General features: G+C 42.1%; 2 protein-coding genes across 3 annotated transcripts in view; both read right to left on the bottom strand.

Annotated features, from left to right (window-relative positions):
• The window catches only part of vmp1 (vacuole membrane protein 1), a 35,033-nt gene extending 31,388 nt beyond the window's left edge, over window positions 1-3,645 (bottom strand). Inside the window, exons 1-2 of the mRNA XM_056283079.1 lie at window positions 3,445-3,645; window positions 2,742-2,828 (exon numbers count right to left, since the gene is read on the bottom strand). Coding sequence (XP_056139054.1) covers window positions 2,742-2,820 — 79 coding nt within the window. The 5' untranslated portion in view covers window positions 2,821-2,828; window positions 3,445-3,645. The remainder of the gene's footprint in view (window positions 1-2,741; window positions 2,829-3,444) is intronic.
• A 302-nt stretch (window positions 3,646-3,947) lies between these two features.
• On the bottom strand, window positions 3,948-27,314 carry npat (nuclear protein, ataxia-telangiectasia locus). 2 transcript variants are annotated; one of them, XM_056283517.1, is made up of 16 exons: window positions 27,176-27,314; window positions 26,884-27,002; window positions 26,531-26,760; window positions 26,358-26,398; window positions 22,400-22,615; window positions 21,898-21,973; window positions 21,347-21,449; window positions 21,031-21,122; window positions 19,829-19,910; window positions 19,454-19,550; window positions 19,210-19,326; window positions 17,648-18,955; window positions 17,220-17,320; window positions 17,021-17,114; window positions 15,530-16,935; window positions 3,948-5,195 (listed from the first exon to the last, which is right to left on the bottom strand). In XM_056283517.1, the coding sequence occupies exons 3-16, from the start codon at window positions 26,665-26,667 to the stop codon at window positions 5,115-5,117; spliced, it is 3,951 nt and encodes a 1,316-aa protein (XP_056139492.1). In that variant the 5' UTR covers window positions 26,668-26,760; window positions 26,884-27,002; window positions 27,176-27,314; the 3' UTR covers window positions 3,948-5,114. The 2 variants fall into 2 exon arrangements, with proteins under 2 accessions (XP_056139492.1, XP_056139493.1); XM_056283518.1 differs by lacking the exons at window positions 26,358-26,398; window positions 26,531-26,760; window positions 26,884-27,002; window positions 27,176-27,314 and adding an exon at window positions 25,921-26,006.
• Window positions 27,315-27,564: the final 250 nt, after the last annotated feature.

The following is a 27,564-nucleotide window of genomic DNA, read 5'->3' as shown; positions in this document are numbered from 1 at the left end:
TTGAACATCAGAATCAGAATTGTCTTTATTGGCCAAGTATGTTTGCACATGCAAGGAATTTGACTGTGGTTTAGTGGTGCTAAGTGTATTTACACAGAATAACAACACAGCAACCTTCAGGAATATATACACAAGGAATGACTATATACAGGTGAAATAGTTTCTGTGAATTGTAAACAGGAAACAAATAGTGCAAAGAAGTGAAAAGTGCAAGGAGTGCTGAGATGATTAAATTGTTAAAAAAAAGTTACTTTATACGTATATGTACATAGTTGCTGGATTTTTGTGTGTGTGTACAGTATACAGCCTGTTCAGATACACAGTAGTGAGTGAAATATTGTACATTTATATTTTAGACTAGATTTGTAGGTACAGTGGGTGTTATAGTGGTCCAGGGTATTATATATTATTAGTGGGTATTACAGTGTTACAGAACATCACCTTGAGGTTCCTTGCAGATTCAGAGGGTATGATAGTCTATGAGCATGTTTACATGCACACTAATAAGCTGATCATTATCGGATTTATGGAGTTACCAGATTATTCAAGTGGTCGTGTAAACAGCATAATACGATATACTTTATCGGATAAAGGCCATTATCAGATTATGAACAATCTGATAAACACACCTAGCTTTTTGACCAATATTCTGTTTTATTCGGCGCATGTATACCGTTAATCTGGTTTATTTCGTTCTTTTACACCTGCGCATGTGTAAAAAAACAAACAAAACTGGATGTTGTCAAAACGCGAGCGGGTGCAGTCAATCAAACATGGCGAGCAGCAGTGCAAGCAATCACTTTTGGAGTGAGGAAGAAACCAAATTCATGTTAAATGAAATGACAAATCTTAATATTCTACATCTATTAGATGGACGGAAATACAGAAATGGAGAGACACTTGAGAAGGTCTCAACGAAAATGGCAGAGGCGGGCTTCGACCAGTGGCAGATGCTTGCTGTATGAATGCTTCTCATCGTTTTCTGCTCATATGCAGAACGCGAAGGGGAGGAGTATTTTGCACATTTTGCAACAAATTCCACATAAGGACAGCCCTGACCGGCGGAGATGCCATGGTAAGTGACACCATGTTGACAGGAAGTTTTGAAAATAAGTTTTACATCAGGTACTTGGAAAGAAATCCAACTATTGGCGGAATCATGTAAACCCGTTTTCTTCGATTATCGCAATACTAAAGTGCATGTAAACACGTAAAATTGGGTTATTAACATTACCTGGTTATCCCCAGTTATTGGTTTTTTGTGGTCATGTAAACATGCTCAATGTACCAAGCCTCAACAAGTCATCCCTATGGATGGATTATTTGTCAGGGATGAACAGCAGCTCAGATTTGAACAAGTGGAGATGGAAGTGCTGCTCCCTCATTCAAGCAAATATTCAGTGAGACAAGAAGCAATCTGCACAGACACCTCAAATGTCTTCTTCTGGAAAAGAAGAGTTCGGGGTTGTTGGCATAGAAATTGTAGGAGAAAATCTATGTGCCGAGATGACTGGATCAAGCAAAGTGGTATAGAGTGTAAAAAACAGAGGGCCAAGAACTAAACTTTGAGGCACGCCTATTGTAACTTTTCAGGGGGCTGATATCTGACCTCTCTGTGACATTTGGTAAGACCTCCCTAACAGGTACAATTGGATCCATTTCTGTTTTTTGCAGACTATGCCAAGATCCATCAGTTTGTCAAGGAGAATGACAGCTGATGACTTAGAGGAAGCTTTGACAGAGTGGGGGGTACAGTAACTGCAAGAAGGGCTGTTTCAGTGGATAGACCAAACCAAAATTGACTTGGATCAAGTATGTTATTCTGGTAGAGACAGCAGAGAGCAGATTGCATACTCCTCATTCAAGAGTTTTGGTCAGAAGTAAGAGCAGTGAAACAGGACAATAGTTTTGGACTGGATAAGAATTAAGTAATGTTTTTATAAGCAGTGGCATGACCCAAGCTAGTTGAAAGTTAGATGGAAAGACACAGATGGGCTTGACAAGTTTGAAGTGAGGGTAAGATGAGACTGAAGTGGAGGTATACAATCAAGAGAACAGATTGTGTGAAGGTGGGCGAGGAAACGTTTAGAAACGTCTACTTCAGACAGGGAGGATAAGTCCAACATTATGGACATCTCGAGACCAGTGGTAGTGGGAAGCAGAATGACAGAGGAAGTAGTAGCAGAGAATTGACAGATGATTCCAGCCACTTTCTCTGTAAAGAAGGCAAACCATTCAGAGTGATGGAGGAGGGAAGGTGGAGAACAACTTGCTTGGGCTGGAAGCATCGGAAAGCCTTGTGCTGATAAAAGATGAATTGAGCAAGGTTGCATGTGCAGAAGATACGAATGGTCGATGATGTATCAGATCATTTTTGGTTTCGACTTGTGTCACATTCTCTTAGCTACCAAAGCCAGCTGCTATTCTTCCTTAGTGCACCACTCAGTCATGGGCAAGGACTGGCTTGAACTTATCTAGTAGTAAGCAAGCTAAATCCATTTTGGTGTGTTAGTAATTATCAAATGCAAACTGTGTATGATGACAAAGAGCTTGTGTTTTGGTTTTGACCCTTGCATAACAAACATGCGTCGTACAGTCAGCCATTTCACTGATAAGAAAAATGCACCTTGGGACAAATTTGATAGCTTTCAAAATACAGTCAGTGCCAGCGCATCTCTTTATACTCCATAATAACACCAAGTAAAAAAAAAACATTAAACAACAAGTTTGCAAAAACTGACCTGTAGAATTGCCATTGTGTTTGTCTTTCGCTCCTACTCGTTTCTGAGGTTGTTCACAGCTTGCTCCATTGCCTGCCATGTCAATCACTGTTCAGTAGGCCAGGGGATCATAGAAAAGTAGAGAGGTTGATTCATGTAGGTTTCTGCCCCTATTTATTCACTTCTTGATTTAGTTCACACAAAACATAACAACGTGACAAGCACTATGAGACGCGGGTCAATACAGAAATCGATATCAACTGCATGTAGATACGATGTCAGTCTTGTCAGTGCGATCAATCTCTTAACTCGAAAGCGAGCCAACAACATATAATAGTTACACATTAACTAGAACAAGGTACATCAGATAAACAAGGCATGGCCCATGGCCAAACACACTGGTAAGAAACTTACGGAAACGGGGCTGAAATAACTTAACAGTAATATCATGCATATAGTTTAAGAGGCAATTAGTGTCAGACCCAAATGCGTGTGCATCACCTTCCACACGCTAACCGGTTAGCTTAGCAAAAATGCTAGTTAATGGTTGTCAAGTCAGCTGACAGAGTATAGCAAAGCACAGCTTTAAGTTATCAATACGAATGGCTTTACTTAATTTGAGAAGCAAATCCTTCTTTGTCACGGAGCCTATCTCAAAACACAGGAAATACGCGTTTCGTGGAGAAAATGCAACGATTTTGTTGGAATGAAACAACACTCTTACCTTGTTCCCGTCCTATTCACCCGGAAATAAAAAAGTTACAATTTTCTGACGTAAAGGTCCGCCGTCATTCATCCGCGACGAAACGCCAGTCCCTAGTCACTTACAGCGTTCAGTAACACATGTATTGTTCAGACATTTCAATGAAAGAAAACCGAAAAATTATTTCTCAATTCCAACTGCGTACATTACCGGCATCCGGGACCTGCGGCTTTTATTGTGAAATCAATGTGGGACGTAGATCCAGTTTTGTTACCGTCCAATCAGGGGTTGCCAGATTTACTTAGCGTTGCGGAACACCTTGCTTTGTATTCAAGGGGCTAAAACAAAAAACTATTCAAATGTCAAACAACTGATAACGCCTTGTGGACACAAAATTGTGATGAGGCGACCACAGCATGCATATATATATATATATATATCTTTTTCTTCTTTTTAGCAACTTCTCAACGCAGGTCAGAAGACATTGATCAATTGTGTGCACTATGGAAAAGCAAAAACAGTGTTTCATTGTTTATTAAAAAACATTTTTAGAATATGTTGATTATGGGAACTAACATAACCGGGGTAAACAAGTTTGAACAAGACAGTTACATTTTTGCGTCTTTCAAACTTTGAATTATTCTCATCTATGAAAATATATAAACATGAGTTTCCTTCACAAATTAACATTTCAATATTTAATCTTTCAATGAACCAGACAGAAGTCGTCCTGTGTGGAGTTTGCATGTTCTCCCCGTGTCCGCATGCATTTCCTTCCTGTCCAAAGACATGCAGGTCAGGCGAATCGGCCGTAATAAACTGTCCCTAGGTGCGAATGTGTCGGCCCCGTGATGGCTTGGCGGCCTGTCCAGAGTGTCTCCCCGCCTGCCGCCCAATGACTGCTGGGATAGGTTCTAGCATCCCCGCGGCCCTGAGAGCAGGATAAGCGGTTTGGATAATAGATGGATGGATGGATGAACCAGACTTCAGAGCAAGAAACGTACATGATGACAAGTACGCAACAGGATTCCTCATTAAACTTAGATTTAAATTCATAAGTCCAGACATTTGCCTTGATGTCATATATACCCTAACTCAGACAAAACAGTGTTAGTTGCATTCATAAGAGTCAAATATTGACCAAGGATATGCTTTGAGATCTGACCTTTACTACCAGCGCCACTTAGATGTCCTCTAAATTCTGCGAATCTTTTGGTGCAGGATTCATTAAACTTAGATTTAAATTCATATGTCCCGACATTTGCCTTGATATCATTTAAACCCTAACCCAGAAAAAAACAGTGTTAGCTGCATTCATAAGAGTCAAATATTGACCAAGGATATGCTTTGAGATCTGACCTTTACTACCAGCGCCACTTACACAGAGGTGCTCTAAATTCTGCAAATCTTTTGCTGCAGTACAGAACATGGATAATCAGATCAAATGAATTAATTAACTTAAGTTGACAGTTTCCTGGTTGACCTACAGTTAATACTGATTCTATGTGGATGCTATCCAAACTGCAGAAGAAGATTATTTAATTGGCCAAGGAAGAAATTACAAGGTCTCAGGCAAGGCTACTGAAGGGTGTTTTAGGCACTTTAATAGCAGATGGCTTGTACTATTCCTGGAAAGTAATCTAATCAGGTTGTGATCTGGAAGTCCTCAGTATTCCAACTAGTGACCAGTGTCACTCATCGTAGTGAAGAGAAGAGAGAAACTTGTCCACATCCAAATCATCAGGGAAGCAATCCAAAATTTTCTTGTGTTTCTAAGGGATTAGACGAATGAGTTAAAATCATAACTTGTAAAAACATTACACACAAAAAATTATATATATATATATATATACACACACACACACACACACACACGTATATGTTAGGGATGCACGATGACATCAGCTCATCATCGGTATCAGCCGATAAAGGCTTTAAAATGACTTATCAGCATCAGCCTGAAATGCTGATGATAGGCTGATAAGATTATGCTTTAATTATGCGCACGTGATGTGAACCATGACCAAGCACAGACGCGGCACATCACACAGGTGGGGTGGAGTGTTTTTTTTTTTAAAAACCTACTTCAACTGCATCTGTGTTGGCATGTGGTTGTATGCCAGCCATGTTTTCTGAGATTTCAAGTAGGCTACTTTAGAAAATGGGCAAGTTAAATGGCAAACTGGTAATGAATTAACTAGATCATTTTTGGGTAGCGATTGTACGGAAAACGGCTTATAACAGGTGTCTGAAATTGAGATTTGACCAGAAATGTAAAGCGCTTTGAGTAGCTGTTGTAGCTAGAAAAGCGCTACATAAAATGTAACTTGACTGATTGACTGATTTTCGCTACAGGATCATGGATACACGTTGATTTGGTTGGTTTAGTATTTTAATGTGCAATGCGAGTCGAGTCAAGTCGAGTTGAGCTGGTACCATGTTGTGGAAAAGGGGCATTAGATGAGCGATGAAACGTTTCTGTCAATAAACATTGTGTCCGGATGAACTGATTCAACTTTCTTGGAATCACTATGAATTCTGTATTGTACCAGAGGGTGCTTGAGGAAATGAGACCATTTGTTAGAAGATTGAAGCTCAACTGAAAGTGGAACTTGCAAATTATCAGTGACCCTAAAAATTCCAGTACATCCACCAAGGAATGGCTGGATCTAAATCCCATCGAGATGCTGTTGGGGGAATTCAAAACAGGCTGTGCATGCAAGAAACCCCTCAAACATAGCTGAAAGAATTCTGCATGGAGGACTGGTAGACAGTAACACCTATTGAGGTTGGTTCTGCCAAAGGGGGGCAATACCACCAATTAGAACCAAGGGTGTATAGTGGTGCTTGAAAGTTTGTGAACCCTTTGGAATTTTCTACATTTCTGCATAAATATGACCTAAAACATCATCAGATTTTCACCCAAGTCCTAAAAGTAGATAAAGAGAACCCAATTAAACAAATGAGACAAAAATATTATACTTGGTCATTTATTTATTGGGGAAAATGATCCAATATTACATATCTGTGAGTGGCAAAAGTATGCGAACCTCTAGGATTAGCAGTTAATTTGAAGGCGAAATTAGAGTCAGGTGTTTTCAATCAATGGGATGACAATCAGGTGTGAGTGGGTGCCGTGTTTTATTTAAAGAACAGGGATCTATCCAAATCTGATCTTCACAACACATGTTTGTGGAAGTGTATCATGGCAAGAACAAAGGAGATTTCTGAGGACCTCAGAAAAAGCATTGTTGGCCGCTCTGATGGCCGAGCGGAATAAACCACCGTTCTTGCAATCCACACGTCATGTGGCTGGGAGGTTTGTATCCCAGACTCGCTGTAATTGGTCACAGCCAGAGCGTCCACGGGGTAAGGCATTCATTAGGCCACCCTTACCCGAGGGATAGTGGGTGTAGATCGGTGTATTGTTCGAGGACTCACCGTTCTCCAGCGACCCCTCTGGCCCATCCGGGCGCATGCAGCCAAGCAACCGAAAGTATTCTCCCTACATCTCCTTCGCGGCCTGAAGGTAATGCAATCCATGCGAGGCCTCAGCATGTAAAATAGTGAGAACAGTCGACACGAGTTTGAAGGAAGCTGGTGTTAACGACTATCTCCTTCCTGTGGAAATGTGAGCCAGGGGAGTTATTTGACAAGAGTTCTGGCCATATGCCATTGGGTCAATCAGGTGGGATAAGGGGAAAAACTAGAAATAAATTTATTAAAAAAAAAAGCACTGTTGATGCTCATCAGGCTGGAAAAGATTACAAAACCATCTTTAAAGAGTCTGGACTCCAGCAATCCACAATCCGGCAGATTGTGTACAAATGAAGGAAATTCAAGACCATTGTTACCCTCAACAGGGGTGGTCGGCCATCAAAGATCACTCCAAGCGCAAGGCGTGCAATAGCCGGCCGGGTCACAAAGGAACCCAGGATAACTTCTAAGCAACTAAAGGCCTCTCTCACATTGGCTAATGTTAATGGTCATGAGTCCACCACCAGGAGAACACTGAACAACAATGGTGTGCATGGCATGGTTGCAAGGAGAAAGCTACTGCTCTCCAAAAAAAGGGACTCTAAAAACACGGCATTTCGCCCGGATGGGCGTGGTTTGTGTTGGACGTAGCCGTGCACGACTAAGAGAGCTGTGCACGAGTCAGAGAGCTGTGCCCGAACTCCACGAATCCCTACAAACACTTGAACTGTGCAAAAGAGAGAATGGACTGACGCTAAATAAACCGGATGACATTGTTATGTTGAAAAAAGATGATCTTAGGGCACTGCCAGTTCGAAAGTCCAAGTTGAAACTGTCCAAAAAACGAAAACTGTTAATTAAACTCTGAACCATTTTGTAACATACAACTGTGTGTTGGTGTGTCTTATTGCTTCCCACGTTTGCCTCTGCATCTTTCCCACTCCTGGCTAATAGTTTAAGCTTTTGTATATCAATCAGAAATTATCACCCTGTACCACACTGCTGAGTTGTTGATGTTTTGTGAGCACTCACACTCATTTTAACTGTAGTGTTCCCACTCACTGTATTGTAATTTTCTTTAGTTTTCTACAAACACTAACATTTCTATGCATTTTAAGTTTCCTACTGGAATCATCAAAACCTTGAACTTTGTGTTATTGTGAGAAATATTGTGTTGCAAAGACACTTTGTGTGGTTTATTCCAGCGTAAATACAACTAAGCCTTATAGAAGTACTGCACCTATTTAGACTTGAGTGTTATTGGGGACTCGAAACTTAATGCTACTAGCTAGCAATCCCATTGATTCTCTATGGGTAAGTGGTTAGCTTACACCAAGCTAAAAAAATCGATCTCTTAATTTTTAACTTAACCCATCAATCTACATGCATGTTGTTTTTTGATTTATTGAGGTAAATTATCCGTTTAGGATTCAAAAACATCAATTAAGCAGCGTAAAATGCTATAAATGTTCTCTCAGTTTCATCACTCCAGCAACACGGCGGTGCCGCCATCTTGGTTTGAATTTTCTGATCCGAATCGTGCACGGCTACGTCCAAAACAAACCACGCCCATCCGGGCGAAATGCCGTGTTTTTAGAGTCCCCCCCCAAAAAACCATTGCTGCCTGTCTGCAGTTTGCTAAAGATCATGTGGACAAGCCAGAAAGCTATTGGAAAAATGTTTTGTGGATGGATGAGACCAAAATAAAACTTTTTGGTTTAAATGATAAGTGTTATGTTTGGAGAAAGGAAAATATTGCATTCCAGCATAAGAACCTTATCCCATCTGTGAAACATGGTGGTGGTAGTATCATGGTTTGGGCATATTTTGCTGCATCTGGGCCAGGACAGCTTGCCATCATTGATGGGACAATGAATTCTGAATTATACCAGCAACTTCTTAAGGAAAATTTCAGGACATCTGTCCATGAACTGAATCTCAAGAGAACGTGGATCATGCAGCAAGACAACAACCCTAAGCACACAAAGTTGTTCTACCAAAGAATGGCTAAAGAATAAAGTTAATGTTTTGGAATGGCCAAGTCAAAGTCCTGACCTTAACCCAATTGAAATGTTGTGGAAGGACCTGAAGCGAGCAGTTCATGTGAGGAAACCCACAAACATCCCAGAATTGAAGCTATTCAGTATGGAGGAATGGGCTAAAATTCCTCCAAGCAGATGTGCAGGACTGATCAAGTTACCAGAAACGTTTAGTTGCAGTTTTTGCTGCAGGGGGGGTCACACCAGATACTGAAAACAAAGGTTCACATACTTTTGCCACTCACAGATATGTAATATTGGACCATTTCCTTAAATAAATGAACAAGTATAAAATGTTGTCTCATTTGTTTAATTGGGTTTTCTTTATCTACTTTTAGGACTTGTGTGAAAATCTGATGTTTTAGGTCATATTTATGCAGAAATATAGAAGATTCAAAAGGATTCACAAACTTTCAAGCACCGCTGTACTTACTTTTTCCACAAGAAAATTGCATTTCTGTTAATTTTTTTGTTGAGTAAATTATTGCCAAGTCAACTTTCATTGTTTTTTTTCCCAATTAGATCACCTTTATCCATCAATATTGTTGAAATGAACATCAAATGTCTGTATGTTGAAAAAGACATACATGCGTACATATACATAGACATGCTCAAATTTGTTGGTACCCTTACTGCTCACTGAAATAATGCTTCAATCTTCCTGAAATATGATGAAATTAAAAGCTAGTTTGTCATATACACTTGCACGCCTTTGGTATGTCAGGATGAAGCAAAGAAGCTGTGAAAAGATGAATTATGGCTTATTCTACAAAGATACCCACCCCCCTTTTCTCCCCAATTATATTCGGCCAATTACCCTACTCTTCTGAGCCATCGTGGTCACTGCTCCACCCCCTCTGCCCATCCGGGGAGGGCTGCAGACTACCACATGCCTCCTCCGATACACGTGGCGTCGCCAGCCGCTTCTTTTCACCTGACAGTGAGGAGTTTCGCCAGGAGTATGTAGCGCGTGGGAGGATCACGCTAGTCCACCCAGTTCCCCCTCTCCCCCCCGAACTGGCACCCTGGCCGACCAGAGGAGGCGCTAGTGCAGCAACCAGGAAACACACCCACATCCGGCTTCCCACCCGACACGGCCAATTGTGTCTGTAGGGACAACCGATCAAGCCGGAGGTAACGGGTATTCGAACCGGCAATTCCCATGCTGGAGGGCAACAGAATAGACCGCTACGTTACCCAGACACCCATACAAGATATTCTAAAATGGCCTAGACAGACTTGTTAGTACCCCTTAGAAAAGATAATAATTGGATCATAGTGATATTTCAAACTATTTAGTTTCTTCAATTAGTATCACGTCTCCAATCTTGTAATCAGTCATTCAGCCTATTTAAACGGAGAAAAGTAGTCACCTGTGTTGTTTGGTATCATTGTGTGCACGACACTGAACATGGACCAGAGAAAGCAAAGGAGAGAGGTGTCTGAGGAGATCAGAAAGAAAATAAACAAGCTTTGTAAAGGTAAAGGCTACAAGACCATCTCCAAGCAGCTTGATGTCCCTGTGACAACAGTTGCAAATATCATTAACACATCTAGGTTCCATGGAACTGTAGCCAACCTCCCTGGGTGTGGCCACAAGAAGAAAATCAACCCCAGATTGAACAGAAGGATAGTGCGAATGGTAGAAAAAGAACCAAGAACAACTGCTGAAGAGATACAAGCCTAACTCCAAGGTTAAGGTACATCAGTTTCTGATCGCACTATCTGTTGCTTTTTGAGCGAAAGTGGGATCCATGGAAGACCCAGGAGGACTCCAATTCTGAAAGTTTTAAAATTTTGAGAGGAACAAAGTCAAGACTGGAATTTGCTAAAATGCATACTGACAAGCCATAATTGTGGGAGAATGTTCTTTGGTCCAGTCAAAACTGGAGCTTTTTTGTAAGTCACATCAGCTCAATGTTCACATATGAAAAAAAAATGAAGCTTTCACAGAAAAGAACACCCTACCTACAGTGAAACATGGAGGAGACTCGGTTAGGTTTTGGGGCTGCTTTGCTGTGCCTGGCACAGGGTGCTTTGAATCTGTACAGGGCACAATGAAATCTCATTAAGGCATTCCGGAGCAAAACGTACTGCCCAGTGTCAGAAAGCTCTGTCTCAGACATAGGTCATGGGTCCTCAGACAGGCTAATGACCCAAAACACACAGCTAAAAGCATCCAAGAAAGGACAAGAACAAAAAATTGGACATGGCCTTCTATGAGTTATCATCTGAATCCTATCGAACATCTATGGAAAGAGCTGAAACTTGCAGACTGGAGAAAGCACGCGTCAAACCTGAAACAGTTAAAGCACTTTGCTCAGGAAGAGTGGGCCAAAACACCTGTTAACAGGTGCAGAAATCTCACTGAGAGCCACAGAAAACATTTGATTGCAGTGATTGCCTCTACATCTTGTGCAAAAAAATATTAGGTTAAGGATCCCATCATTTTTGTCCATGCCATTTTCATTTGTTTTATTATTTACAATATTATGTCGAATTAAAAAAATAAAAATAAATCAAAAGTAGTCTGATTTCTATGAAATAAATAATGGTGGGTGCGAATTACTTTTCTCAGTTTCATGATATTTCAGAGAAAATTGTGCATTCTTCATTTTTAGTGAAGGGGTACCAACAAATATGAGCATGTCTGTTCACATACATATATCTCTCGCTCTCACTCTCTCTTAATGTAAAATCTAAACTACTTGTCAGATCAGTTTGTCAGAAATTTTAGGTCATCGACAGTTATCAATTCTGATTGCCCAGCCCTAGCTGAAAATTAAGGAAAACTATAGAAATCAATTCTTCTTCGCCACTCAAACAGTAGCATACACAGTAAGTTGTGCTCTGTTGCCACTGGCAGCTACCGTTTTAGAGCGGCAAAAAAGAATTGGTTTTGTGTAATTTAGTGTAACGCTAGCAAAATGGCAGCTATTTGGGAATATTTTACACTGCAAAATCCCACCAGTAAAATGGCAACGTGTACAGTATGCAAGGCTTTAGTTTCGAGGAGTGGCACTAGTGTTGCCGATTTCAACACCAGTAATCTTATAAAGCATTTGAAGACGCATCAAGCGAAAGAACACGATGCATTCAACAAGGCAGGGGGGGGCACAAACTGGAGCAGCAAATGTTTTGAAAACTGCATTCCAATGATGTGATAAATTCCACAAAGACAGCCCAAAAGCAACAAAGATAACTGACAAACTTGTCGAATTCATTGTTCTGGACAAAAACGTGGGATTTTGCCGCTTAATATATCATTTGGAGCCAAGGCAGTTTATCAAGTTGCAAATACATCTCCGAAACGGCCCTCCCCAAATTGTACGAGACAGTGAGGGAGCACATTTCATGTTGGTTAAAATACGTGCAGGAGATTGGCTTTAAACTGACATTTGGAGCGCCAACGTATGCCCAATGTCTTTGCTCAGTTCAACTGCACATCGGGTGGGCACAGCTTTGACATTTGCTCTTCAGAGTGCAGTGCTGCAAGCAAATGAATTCCATACTGGCACGTCAATTGCCCAAACGGTTGAAGAGATGCTGGTAATATGGAACATCCCAAAGTACAACATTTATGTTGTTTTGCACGACAACGCAAGCAACCCGAGGAAAGCGATGGATGAGATGGATGTGTCGAGTCTGGGATGCTTCACCCACTCGATCCAGCTGGTGACAGAAATGACATGGAAAAACTTCTACAATGGACTGAAAGAAGTCTACGGTCCTACCATCACTGGCTCATCCCTGCTCCTTAGCGTAGCTGGGACAACACTAATCACAGACAAAGGGGAGGTTCTTGAAAGATGGGCTGAACACTTCAACAATGTTTTGAATCGCCCTTCTACTATCAACTATGAAGTCACCGATCGACTACCCCAAATTCCATCTGATGAGACACTGAGCGCCCTTCCAACAATGGAAGAGACACTTAAGGCAATTGGACAGCTGTCAAGCTGAAAAGCACCTGGCTCAGACTCCATCCCAGCTGAAATTTATACAGAGGGAGGGCCTGCGATTGCTAAAAAACTTCAGCAGTTGCTTCATCTCATATGGCAAACTGAAATACTACCTCAGGACTTTAAAGATACCTCCATTATCCACCTCTCTAAGCGCAAGGGAAATCGCCAATCATGTGATAACCAACATGGAATTTCCCTGCTGTCCATTGCAGGCAAGAAGCTTGCAAGAATTTCACTAAATCGCTGTAGTCAGTCTGCGAGGCTCCAACACAGGTCCCCTCCATGTCACCTGGTAGGAGCGACCCGTCAGGTAGGTTGCAAACATTGAGAGTGCAGAGCCTGTGACACCCAGCCTCTCGAGAGTAGGGAGGAGGATCTGGTGGTTCACTGTGTCGAACGCAGCTGACAGGTCCAAGAGTATCAGGACAGAGGAGGGAGAGTTTGCTCTCACAGAGTGCAGCGATTCTGTCACTGCAAGGAGGGCCGTCTCTGTCGAGCGACCCACCCTGAACCCAGACTGGTTGGGGTCCAGGAGGTTGTTCTGGTGGAGGTACAAAAAAAGTTGGTTAAAGACAGCACGTTCAAAAGTTTTGGATAGAAAGGGTAGAAGGGAAACTGGTCCGTAGTTTTTGACATCAGAGGGGTTAAGTGATGGTTTCTTGAGAAAGGGGACACTCTAGCAGTCTTGAAGGCAGATGGAAAGCATCCTGTCTGGAGGGAGGTGTTGATGAGGTGGGTTAGATAGGGAAGGAGTTCAGGTGCTATAGACTGAAGAAGAGGAGAGGGGACTGGGTCAAGGGAGAATGTGGTGGGGCGACTGGATGTGATGAGGTTTAGAACCTTGTCGGGGGAGAGGGGAGCGAGGGTGCAGAGGGTGGGATAGTAAGCAGCACTAACCGGGTGGTGAGAAAAGGAAGATCTGATGTCGTTTACCTTCTTGTCAAAGAAGTTAGCGAAGTCATCAGGGAGAAGTTGCATCTGAGCCGCTCCCTGTCTCTAACAGAGTAAAGTAAGGCTGTGTCCCTTCCCCAACCCTGTTCAGCTTTATGTTTTCAGCCATGCTGTCAGATGCTTTCAGAGAAAAGGACGCTGGCAATGTTGTCAATTACTGTTTTGATGGCTTTCTCTTCAACCTTCAGTGGCTTAAAGCAAAAACCTTAGTTAAAACGGCAACCATCAACAATCTTCTGTTTGCCAATGACTGCACCCTCAACGCTACATCCGAAGCCAACATGCAACATAGTGTCAATAAGTTCTCAGAGGCTTGCAACAACTTCGGCCTCACCATCAACATTAAAAAAACTGAAGTACTACATCAGCCAGCTCCACGCAAGCCATACAATGTACCCAATGTCACCATCAATGGGCATCGATTAAATGTGGCTGACAAATTCGCTTACCTGGGCAGTTCTCTCTCCAGATATGTCACCATTGATGAAGAGGTGAGCACACGACTTGCTAAAGCAAGTACTGCTTTTGGCAGACTCCACAAGAATATGTGGAACGAGAGAGCATCACCCAGGAGACAAAGATTAAAGTGTATCGGGCTATAGTACTCATCACACTGCTTTACGGCTGCGAAACATGGGACAGTTTACAAACGCCATGCAAAAACACTAAACATTCCTCAGAAAACTTCTTGGCATAAAGTGGGATGACAAGATCCCTGACACAAAGGTTCTCACTCGCTCAAGACTGCTGAGTATACACACCATCCTCATGCAATTACAGCTTCATTGGGCGGGTCACATAGTTCGCATGCCAGACCACCGGCTCCAAAAGAAACTGTTATTTGGTGAACTCAAGCAAGGCAAGCACTCCCATGGTGGTCAAAAAACATGTTTCAAAGACACCTTGAAGGTACCGTTAAAGGCCTTCACCATCAACTACGACACATAGGGACAAAAAGCTCTGAACAGAGAGTGGCATGCAGCTGTCTGAAATGGTGCAAACACATGTGAGGCCACCAGGATTGCTGCAACAGAGAGCCACAGGCAGGCCAAGAAAGATTGTGCCAGCAACCATCCAGCTATTCCCACTATCCCATGCCCACACTGCTAAAGAACATTCAGGGCGCAGATTGGACTAACCAGCCATCTTCGCACCCACAGAAATCGACCCCTACAGGATGACTAGATGGTCTTTGCCGCAGCAAAGGATGAACAACATTTGAATGTAGGCACCTCCCTCTTCCCCTTCCCCATTGGACGTTATGCACGTGATATGCATGTTCTTTGCCTTTAGCTCTAATGACAGCTGATGATTGAACATAGCATGAAACAGGCTTGTACTGTCTAATTAAAAAAATTACTTGCATCACTGGATTATTTTGCTCCCTTGTTTGTTGAGCACTTTCCCTACCGTTGACTCTTTCACACACACACACACATTTATATAAACACAGATATAGATAATATATATATTTAACACACTGGCATTGGTTTGGTACTCGTATCAGCAGATACGCAAGTTCAGGTATCGGGATCGGTATCAGAACATCTCTAATCATAATCCTCATAAAATAAACTATTAGATGTCTACAGTTTGGATGAACCAGTCTGCTTTCTACTGGGGCACTGTTAACAAAAGTGTCTATAAACTGACACACATTTTTGTTGTGCTCACCTTTTCCTTCTTTTTGCTGCTGGATAGACGTTTCAACTCCTTCTTGACTGGGGGGCTGGCAGGTGGAGAAGGCTGCTTGCGCTTTTTGGAGTTCTTGGAGGTAGTGGGAGACTTTTCTCCTATCTCCTCTTGACGCAAGCTGTCCTTCAATGGGCTGCCTGTTCTGGCAATGGCAGCACGTGACAGGATCATGAGAGTGTGAGCAGCCATGTTGATGCTATTTTCACTGCCAGCCTCACTGGCTGGGCTGCAGGTAGGGAGCTCTGGGGTGGTAGGGGGCATCGGGTGCCTGGGAGTACCCTCTCCCACTCTATCCTGCCTCTGTCGGGCAGGGGTCCTGGGACAATCCATAATGTCTTCCTGGATACGACTGGGCTGAGAAGTTGGAGGAATGGGAGCATCTGTATGGCCTATGCAGGCCTTCTTGGCTGGGGTAGAGGGAGAGTTGAGTCCCTGGATGTCCTGGAGCATCTCAGCCGCCTGTTTGGCCAGAGAGCTTGTCTTGGAGGTCACTTTACTGGAGTTGGACTGGGAAGTAGGAGGAGCTGTTGCTGCTGCTGCTGCAGTGACAGGGGGTAGGTTTGACTCTCTTCGTTCTGAAGAGGATGTAGACTGTTGTTGCAGCTCTCGCCTGCTCCCCTCTATCTCATTCTCCTTGTTGGCTGTCACATTAGGTGACTCCTGTGAGGAGGTCCTTTTCTCTGTACGTCCTTCACGTGATTTGGCAAGGCCTTTCTCTGCTGGGTCTTTCCTGCCGGCTTCCTCATTCTCCTTCCTGCTCCCGGATTTCAGTAAATTGTCAGACGACGATGATTTTGAAATACTGGAATCCTTAGATTTTGCTTGATTACCATTGCCATCATTATTAGTTTTCCTCTCAACAGATTTTGATCTCCCACTTGAGAGTAATTTCTTCAAGGAGCCAGGTTTCAAGGCATCAGCCCTAATATCGCTCAAACTTTGCGATTTTTGGTCACAGACTTTGTGACTCTGTTTGCGAGGTGTCTTTCTTTCAGTTACTTCCTGCTGTGGTTGTGGGGATTTATTCTTTGCTCCTGACAGCCCTAACCCAGCCTGGGTGTCATCAGTACATTTTCCAACATAAATCCTTCTCTTGGGCTTATTGCCACTGAGGATAGCTGGCTTTGTTCGAGGGGCCAGTTGAGGGTTATCTTTCTCAGTCAGTTGTGCAGGTTGTGTTAGGGGACTGTATGTGGTTGAAGGTGTGGTGGGTGTCGTTGTTTTGGCTGTATGCAGCTGGGGCGGGGCCTCTCCAGAGGAGTCAAAGCAGAGGATCCTCCTATGACTGGGACTAGCCCCTAGTGGCATCTTCTGTAGGCCTGGGTTTTCAGCAGACGAGGGTTGGACCAGTTTACCAACATTTTTTTCTGTAGTTTGTGTTATACCTACAATTCCAAAGAATAACATGCTCAATGAACAATTCAGGATAGTAATATCAAGGATATGGTACAGTGACGGAAAATAACAGACCCGAAACTTTGGACTGCTTATGGGCCACTGTGGGGTCTTTGGGTTGGACCATTTCTGGCTGCTGTATTGATACAGGGCTTGGTACTGTGACAAGCTAAAAAGAAAATGTTAAAAGATGTTGTTAAAAAAAATGAATGGCAAAATTGTGAGGTTAAAGCAGCATTACATTTTCTCTTTTTGAGTGCATAGAAATTGTTACCTGATTGGTGACCATCTGGAACTTTCCAACAGCGTTTTGCCCCATAACAGATACAGGAACCATCATGGGCTGAACAGAGGACTGCAAGACAAGCGTTGATGCTGAAAGTGTACAAAAAACATATTGAAAATATTCCTGTAACTTTCCCTGAATTATAAGTTTTTGTCCACAAGCTGGTAAGAGCACAGGTTCAGCCACAGAACAGCACATAATCAAATAACAATTACATGTATATGAACCACAATAGATGCAGCAGCAAATAATGGCTTGAGCAATTCGTGAGACACTTGTTGATGTTCATTTTTCTTCATCAAAATTTGTAAAAGCCTCTTATTTTGTAGGTACAAATATGAAAATCAAATCAATTTTCAAGATTAGCTCATGTCGATTACCTGAGCCATTGTTTTAGCCACACAGTTGCCTCTTACCAGTGGGATAGCTCTGAGAGTGCGGCAGTGTGGCCATAGAAGGGTGCCCTTGAGGGATTCCAGCAGGTACCAACACTTGTCTTGCCTGAGGGTCTGCCGCTGAGGGGTCAGTCACAAGAAGGAAGCTGGTAGTGGCCCTTGGGAGGGGAGAGTTAGTAGCATCCAAAGGTAGTTGAAATATGTAGCTTGGTTGAGTCTGTGATGTCCCACTTAATGTAGGTGCAGCTAGCACCCCAGTTTTCCTACTAACAGAATGAGCCTCTGTTGCTACAGGTTGGAGGACCTCAGAGCTCTGGAGGCTGCAGACTGCCTGTGCAGTCTCATCTTGATTTGTCTGTGGTGTGTCTGGGACTCTGGCAGGGGCTCTGGCAGGTAACTTGGCTGGAGACGAAAGGAAGATGGTCGGTATATTGTCTCCAGAGATGCTGGAAACAGCCTGATTCAATGCAGAGTCACTTGAGCAAGCCTCATTCTGCTCATCGATGATGATCTTTAGGGAAATTATGTTAGTGGGCTCGACTGTATCCTTGTTTGGGGCGATGGGGTTTATAGTTTGATGGTTTGGTGTGGCAGTAGGAGATGAGGTTGAGACTGATTCAGGAGAAGTTACTGAGGAAGAAGCCACTGGTTGAGGGTTTTTTCCACTGACCGGATCTGCCACTGTCACATGAGGCAAGTCATTTTGTGGAGAAGTCTTACCTGACTTATCCAATACAGGTGAAACAAAGCTAGACTGACAAGAAGGACCTGAAAGAGGGGATGCATGAATGCCCATTCTATTCTCCTCTACAGCGTTTGTATTTTCTGATATGCCTTGTACTTGTTTGTTCTCCATTTGGTTTAAATTTAATACAGATATGGTTTCTGGTGCAGCAGATCCAATACTCCTGTTTGTTGAGTTTGTGATGATTGATGCAGTGATGGTGGGAGTGGTTTCCTTGCCGAGTGGCTGTAACGCCCCCTGAGAGTCCTTGCTTTCAGAAGATCGAGGAGAATTATTCAGAGTTTCATCTACATCCATGGGTGCTACACCATTACCACAAGGCAGAGAGTCATTTTCTCCTCTGTTAGAGTCCACTGTGGCAGAGGAGGGGGAGTTGGCCAATTGTTTTTCATGAGTGACCAACAAACCGGCTGCAGTGTTATCAAGTCTGGACAATCTGCCACTGAAATTAAGAACTGTTTTCTTTGAAGAGCTGGAGACAACAGACTTTCTGGTTTTCCTGGTCTTAGGCTCTTGTCCTGTCCTCAACTGCCCAGCAGCTGGTGTTGCAACTGGAGTACTTGTTGCATCTTTCTGTGCAGTTCCTTTACAACGACATGGATACCAGTTTCAATTAAAAATTATATACGTTTGTAGTCAATTTATTGTGTTAGGCAGCTATGTCATTAGACTAAGAAATATAAATTCTTCATGTTTTTGATGCACACACCCTTAATGCTTTAAAACAATGATCTAATAATTCCAAGATATCAACTCAGGGCATCCTTGATGAAACTTGATCTACAGAAGATGGTAAACAATAATCAATTTTGTTTCCTCTTTATGTCGGACAGAATACCTGGCTCTTCATTCTTAGGAGGCTTATCGGTAGATGGAGGGCCAACAGAATCACTTTCCTCTGGACTGCAGCTCACAGCCCCTTCTCCAGGTTCAATGTCAATAATTCTGGTTTTATCTGGGGGGAAGAAAAAAAAATTATATTTTACTTTTGCTTTGAAATACTTTAGGAGATACATGGGAAATGAATGGGAAAAGAAGCACTTCAAACACTTAAGAAAAATGGTAAGTTGTTAAACGCTTACTGTAATCAAAGAGGTCAAAGAGAGCCTGAAAGGCAGGGTCAGACTCTGTTTGCTCCAAGATGTCATGGATGGCATCATCACTCATGTGGAATTCTCCCTGAGCATGCAGACATTACAAAGAGGGTAATGTAATGGCACAGTCAAAACTTCTACCCACACTTGGAAACTTGACAAGTTTAAAAAAAAAATAGTTGGAATAATCCAATATTTGACAGTCAATTTGTGTTGATTTCTAAGATTTTTTTCTGTGAACAAGTATACAATTAATAAATAACAAAACAATGTTGAACAAATAAAGAAATGTGAATGGAAAATTGGCTATGACTAATCCATCATGAAAAGGTATACAAGTGCAATGAAAAAGCATGTCAGCACCTGCAGTCCCAGAATTTCATCAATAGACTGATCGGATTCCACCGTACAGCATGATGATTTAACTGTCTGAGGAGTTGGATCACTGCAAGTAAAGAAAAACATCTTACAAGATATAGCCGCAAGCGGCAATTCTGGTGTTTAAGCCAACACAGACTATTAGAAGTTGAAAATTCAACAGCTTAATTAAAAATATCCACCAAGTTTGGTGACGTTTGGACAAACTATCATTGATTTATGGCCAAATTTGTGCCAGGCCTATGCACGTGTTTGGAACTGGCGGTGCCCTCTATTGACTGATTTCAAAAGTTTACACACATGGTTCAACATTATTATGAAATCTATGCTGCCAGTTTTGTACTTGTTTTACAAAATTTCTGATTTAGTCTGATTGGTTTTAGTCCATGAACATTTATTGCATTTGTAGCGCCGCCTAGTGGTCGATTTGAATGAAATTTTCAGGGTATGTTTCAGGTACTTATATGGACATTTCCTGCAAGTGTTATGATGATTGGCCCAACGGTTGATGACTTTGGTCTATTTATGTGCTGAATGACACCCTTTTGAGGTTCATTGGTCAACAGCTTGAAAACGAAATAAGGTATCAACAAGCTTTATGCAACTTTTGATAAGCTTGGTCCAATAATGATCCACAGAAAATTTGGCAGCAATCAGACCTATGGTTTAGGGGGAGACATCAAAAATGTGCTTTTCAAAATATTCAAATGGCAAAAGAAAAAAAAACTTTAATGGTTCTTGAGGCAGTTGTAGAGTGAGGATAGATGGATGTCTGTACCAAGTTTCGTGTAAATCAGACTTTCAGCATAGGAGTTATAACTAGTCAAACTTGACCTTTAATTATAGCACCCCATTGAGCCGACAGGGGTCATATAAAGCACTATATAACTGGAATGATTATTATTATTTTATTTCTTAAGCCACACTTCCACACAACTTCCAATCAATGGGCAAATTCTCCTCTACCATGTACCATCTTATAGGAATTTGCAAATATTTTTGAAGAAAAACAATAAACCAGCAAAAAAAAAAAGGGTTTAATCCCCTTGGGCTTGAACTCTTAAAAATGACAACTAAAAATAACATGCTTGCTGTAGACATGCAATTTATTTATGCAACTAAACACACTGACAAACAATGGGCAAATTGAAGATTTACTCAACAAAAAGTGCATAACGTATTTTTACCTTGCAAGAATTTTGTTGATGTTTTCAGCAAGCTTCTCTTGTAGTGATCTGTCACCTAATATCTTCTCACGTGCGTTTTGTATCACTAGTTGCTACAGAAGTCAAATAATTTTGTTAAATGACAAAATTAAGGACAGAACTGGGGGATAAATCATATATGTGCCTTTTATGCATACCATGAAATGCCATGATTACAATAAATAAATATCCAAGAATGATCTTATCAAAGCACTACAGATGACCTCAACTTCACTATTTATAGTTTAACTTAAAAGAAAACACCAAAGTGTCATACTGGGAAATTCTCATCCACTACCTCCTCAGGCTGGTGTTCAACAGCCAGGCTACTAACTGTCATGGAGGACTTCCCAATTCCACTGGACCAACTCGGACCACTGCCTCGTCTCCGGGGGGGATCCCTAAAGACATCCAAAGAGATTCGAGTAGAGGCCGGATAAATAGGGGGAAAAAAATTACTGGTCGGAAATATACAATGGATATTTGAATTTTCATTTGTACAAATAATATTTCATGCAAAGAAATCAGCATAAAATCGGCCCCAATATGACATAGCAATGGTTTTCCAATGTTATTATTTAATCCTAAAATACGTTTGGGACAAAATACTTTCTCTGCGGTATTAATGGCAGACTAGATAAACACCAAAAGTATGAAACACGTGTGTCCAAATTATGCTCTACCATCCATCCATCCATTATCCAAACCGCTTATCCTGCTCTCAGGGTCGTGGGGATGCTGGAGCCTATCCCAGCAGTCATTGGGCAGCAGGCGGGGAGAAACGCTGGACAGGCCACCAGGCCATATGCTCCACCAAATATAATCAAATCACAGATGAAAACTACTTGCCATTTTCTTCGCCCTGGAGACATTGGGCCTGAAGTTATTCTCTGGTCTGGAATGAGTACATGTACCGGCAAATCTCCTGCAATGCAAACATTATGCAGTATAATCCACAGACAGCCATTTTCAAGCTAATGGGCTAATAAGAAATAAGAAAAAAATACTATGTTCACAAATTTCTAAGTATTATCTATGGAACAAGAACGGTTTCCAACAGCGCAAAAATAAGCAGTCAATTTCTCCCTGGATTCCATCAACAGCACAGTGGTAAAAAGAACATGACTGCAAAAAAACAAGTTACACATACCCGTGTTTCCTCTGAATACTTTAAAGTTAAGATCAGTGATTTTCAATTCAGTCCTCAGGTACCACCAATACTGATGGTTTTCTATTCTACCTTGAAGTTCATTATCAAAACACATTGTGTCCCATAAACACCCCTACAAAAATAACATTATATGTGAACCACTGCATTCATGATGCTTGGACACATTAACTAATCAGCCACCTTCTTGGATCTGAAGGTGTGTCCCACTGATAGAGGCAGGTCTGCTCTGCTGGGCTGTGTAGCTCACAGGAGTGTTCTGGCCTGGCATGTGGGTTGTATGAATGGGACTAATAACAGGCCCAATCTCAGACGCTGAGGAGCAGACTCCACTGTAAGCTGCGGACGAGGTCAAGGCTCGCTGTCTCCTCATGTTTGCCACTCCAGTCCGTGAACGTACTGTAAAGGAGAAAGGCTTGTAAAGTGAGATGGCATGCATATCGCTGAGTGAGTATATCTTTGATGTCACCTTCCTGATGCCAAAATACATTCCACTTTGCGGAATTGTCTTGAGTCCCAATTGCATTAAAGATAACAAATAAAAAAACCCAGCTTCTCACATTCTCTATCTACAGCTCCCTTTCATTAACTAAGTGTAATTGGCCCTATTATAGAGATCATTGCTTTCACCTAAAACGATTTGGTCAGGTTATTCACTTCAAAAAAGGATTTTAATGTAACATGTAAAGGTTTTTAATCGCAAACTTCATGCAAAGAATTTCTTCTTTGCCAAGATAATCCACCCACCTTACAGGGATGGCATCACAAGCTGCCATTTAAAATCCATGATCATTACATAGTGATCCCAGAAAGTTTAAATCAGTTCATCTGGACACAACGTTTAATGGGAGAAAAGTTTCTTCACTCATCTAAATTACTCAGTCTCAACTCACTGAAGATATCGCCCAACCTTATAAACAGCAGTTATACAATGACCGAAAACAACAATTGGTTTCATATGCAAATTGCCACGACCATTAATTAGAGTTACAATGGTCATGTGTACAATTCACAAAGGTATGGGGAACAGTTGCAATCACAGCATTGTAAGATGGTGACCGATCCTTGGGGCAGACCAATTTCTGATGCAGCGTGTTTTGGGGTTTGAAAGAAACGAAAACGTGATGGGATTACTCCCCTACCCTGGCCTCTGTGTTTGTGGGGACATTGTCACGTTAATGGCATTAATGTTCACAGCAATTTGCATATTGGAACCGATCGTTGGTGTCGGTCACTATGCAACTGTGCTGTTTATAAGGCTGGGGGATACCTGCAGTCAGTTGAGACAGACAAGGTAATTTAGATTAGTGATGAAATGTTTTTCCCACTAAAGGTTGTGTCCAGATGAACAGATTGAACTTTCTGGGATTTCCTTTCCTGGAATATTGAGCACACATCAAGGTTTTCTGTAGCAAGCAAGAGAGCATTCTAATACATACAGTTCTGTCAGAATAGAAGCTCCTTGCCAACATTGCTAAGCAAAACACCATTTTACTAGTTGAGCTTTCAGTAAAAGACCATCAGAACATGATGAAGGTCTTATACCAAAAGCTCAACCAATGAACTTGTTTTGTATAGCAGAGTTTCATGGAGCTTCTATTCTGACAAAGATTTTCCTCCTTTTGCACCTGCACTATGCTTTTGGTGTGCAGATTATCCTTTTTTCGCTGTTAATGTATACAATTCTGCAACAAAACAAAATGCTGCCAATATTTTAAATTTTGAAGGAATGTGCAACTGGCATGCTGACACCGGGAAACGTCCACCAGAGCTGCTGCTAGAGGGCTGGATGTTCGTTTCTTTATCATAAGTTGCCAAACATGTCATTTCAGAGAATATGACATTGTCTAACCAGCCTCACAACTATAAACCCTCAATACTGTGCCCCTTAACCAACACTACATCCGGCATCTTAAACTGCAGTCTCATCTTGGAGGAGCTACCTAAACATCTGAAAAACCATTGGTTTACACAATTTATGAAATACCACCAATTTTGTTTGGATACATGTCAAATTCTGGAAGTTTTTAATGCTCTAAAAGCTGTTTGAACGGACCTTTAAAAAATAAATGACCTTTTCAGTCGCAACTGACTGCACCCTTATAAAAAATATAGTGGCATCCATCCATCCATCCATTATCTGAACCGCTTATCCTGCTCTCAGGGTCACAGGGATGCCTGAGCTGAAAACAACGATCGGTTTCATATGCAAATTGCCGTGACCACTAACTGCAGTTACAATGGCAATATGTACTATTCAGAGGATTGGGGAATAGTTGCAGTCACAGTATTGTGAGACGGCGGCAAGATGGCAGGGAAAGGGGAGAAATTCCACATTAAACAGGTCCTGGTTAAATGTGGGCATCCTTTTTTTTTTTGCCCCCCCCCCTTTTATCCCCAATTGTATCCGGCCAATCACCCCATTCTTCTGAGCCATCCAGGTTGCTGCTCCACCCCCTCTGCCGATCTGGGGAGAACTGCAGACTACCACATGCCTCCTCCAATACATGTGGGGTCGCCAGCCGCTTCCTTTCACCTGACAGTAAGAAGTTTCTCCAGGGGGACGTAGCACATGGGAGAATCACGCTATTCCCCCTCCCCCCAAAACAGGCGCCCCGATCAACCAGAGGAGGTGCTAGTGCAGCGACTAGGACACATACCCACATCCAGCTTTCCACCCGCAGACACAGCTAATTGTGTCTTCAGAGACACCCGACCAAGCCGGAGGTAACACGGGGATTCGAACCAATGATCCCCGTGTTGGTAGGCAATGGAATAGACTGCCACGCCACCTGGACGCCAAGTGTGATTATCCTAACTGGGTATCTGTCAAAGCCAGGAAGATGTCCAAACAGTGCACCAGCTGATCGAAGAGAGAAGGACAACAGCTGCCTAAGCATAAACCAGTGGTGATCCCATTATGTGGCGGGAGTTTCATAACAGTTGAGATGCATATATTCCAAACACTGCGTCTCAGTTGCTTTCAAACCCTAAAACATGCTGCGCCAGAAATTGGTCCATCCCGATGATTGGGTCCCCTGGCACAAATAGAGCAATATAGTGGATGCTGTTAAGTGCCAAGAGGACTGCCATGACCTGTACATCAGGGAAACCAAACAGAAGCTGGCCAAGAGGATGGCACAACACAGAAGAGCTAACACATCAGGCCAGGACTCCGCAGTCTACACCCATCTACAGGCCAGTGGCCACTCTTTCAAGGATGAGGTGCACATCGTTGATAGGGAGGAACACTGGTTTGAACGGGGAGTCAAAGAGGCCATCTATGTGAAGAGGAAATGACCATCCCTGAACATGGAGGGGGGGGCTAAGAATACATCTGTTGCCATCTCACAATGCTGTGATTGCAACTATTCCCCAGTCCTCCGTGAATAGTACATTGCCATTGTTTTCTTTTGAGATTTCTTTTGGCATTTTCCGCCTTAATTTGATAGTGATAGTAGAGAGACAGGAAAGGCGGGGGAGAGAGAGGGGATGACATACAGCAAAAGGCCCGGGCCTGATTTGGACTCAGGCCACTGCGGTAAGGACTCAGCCTTATCTGGTACGTGCTCTACCAGATTAGCCACCAGGGCGCCCCCTCATTGCCATTGTAACTCTAGTTAAAGATCACTGCAATTTGCATATAAAACCTATTGTTGTTTCAGTCATTATGCCACTGTATTGTTTATAAAGGTTGTGGATACCTGCAGGCAGTTGAGACTGAACAGGTGACTTAGATGAGTGATGAAACATTTCTCTCAATAAATGTGTCCACATGGAACTGGTCCATTTTTCTGTAAGAAGCAAAAAGACTTTTTTCATATCTACACCAAGTTATACTTAGTATATACCAAGTGAATGATGTGACGCATGAAGTAAAAATGAATTTCAGACCTTTTTTTCATGGATCTCCATCCTATCAGGTCATGTAAAATTCTTAGACAAATGCATGAAAATTTCGTCGGCCATTGACCAACATACTTGTCAGAACAATAACAGTAAAATTTCTGAAATTGTTGCATAGTGACTCTCCATTCTCTTTAGCGTATTATATTCATGAGCAGCAAGTGGTCATTTTTTCCAGTTAATGTGTAAGCAAAATATGACAATGTTGGTTCTGTAGTGTTTCACAAATACATACCTCTTTGACATGCTGAGATTGCAGGAGAGTTCTGTAATGATCTAGAAAGATATCAAAAAGTACTACAATATCAACATATCAAAAAACAAAGAGATTTCGCTAAAGGTACTCATCATAACCAAGTTCAACCGAAAGCTTTTAAAAAAAGAAAGAAGGTGAGAGATGATCATTACTTGATTTGATTCAAAGTAAAATCCAGCTTTTTCCATAGTGAAGTCATTATAGCAGGTACTTCGTGACTGGTCTCTGGAAATATTTTTGCAACAAAGGTTACAAATTGGTCAGTGACACGACTAAAAATGTTTAACATTTTTTGAATGGACACAAAGGCAGATTACCTACCTTTAGCTTTCGCAGCCACATACTCATTCAAGATGGTTATCAGGCTCTTCCCAAACAACGACTGCAATAAATAACATTTCAGGGATTCGAAGAGAACACAATTTCCAAGAAAAGCCATTAAGATCTAAAGAAAATCAATATGCCAGTGACATTTAATTCTGGGGTAAAAATAAATCCCACTTACAAATACACAAGCGGGGATGGCTCCATCTTCGGTGTTGTGTTCAACGTACTCTTTTAAATTGGGGCTCTCGTGAATGAATGCTCGACTAGAGGAGGGCAATCCTTCTTCTTGAAGGTATCCTGAATAGATATTGCCAACACCGTGGTTAACGCTAAGTGGCAGAACAAGGCAATCAACACATCAAATACAGCGGGAATGCAAAATGCTGATGTTTTGTTGCAAGCTAGTGCCATGGTTAGCTAACGTGCGCAAAGCTTGCTAACTTTAGCCACCCTGATCAAGTTTGACTCACCCAAAACAAGCCGCGCTACGTCGGACGGCAGCAACATGGTGAACTAATAATTTATGTGCTACAGTCAGTAACACATCGTAACCTATTGATTTATCATCCTACAACAAAACGACATGGATCTTCTTTCTTTCTTAAAAATAAACATTACTAGTATTGTGTACGAGACGTCACTCAGATGTTCAAAAGGCGGGGAAATTAAGCAGGCGTCATCCGGAAGTCACGGGTTTTTCCGCGGGATAGGCTCTTGGTAGATGTAGTTTTATAAGAAAACATTCCTCTCAGTTGTCTCTTAAATTTTGCTATATTGCCGTCGTATTGTAACAGATAGAATCACACAGAGAACTAGACCCGAGTGAGCTAAACACATTGCACTAAGTGTAGTGACGACA

The sequence above is a fragment of the Lampris incognitus genome, chromosome 7, assembly GCF_029633865.1.
Source record: "Lampris incognitus isolate fLamInc1 chromosome 7, fLamInc1.hap2, whole genome shotgun sequence".
In the NCBI taxonomy this organism is placed as follows: domain Eukaryota; kingdom Metazoa; phylum Chordata; class Actinopteri; order Lampriformes; family Lampridae; genus Lampris; species Lampris incognitus.
This window is presented reverse-complemented; position numbering and strand designations above follow the sequence as displayed.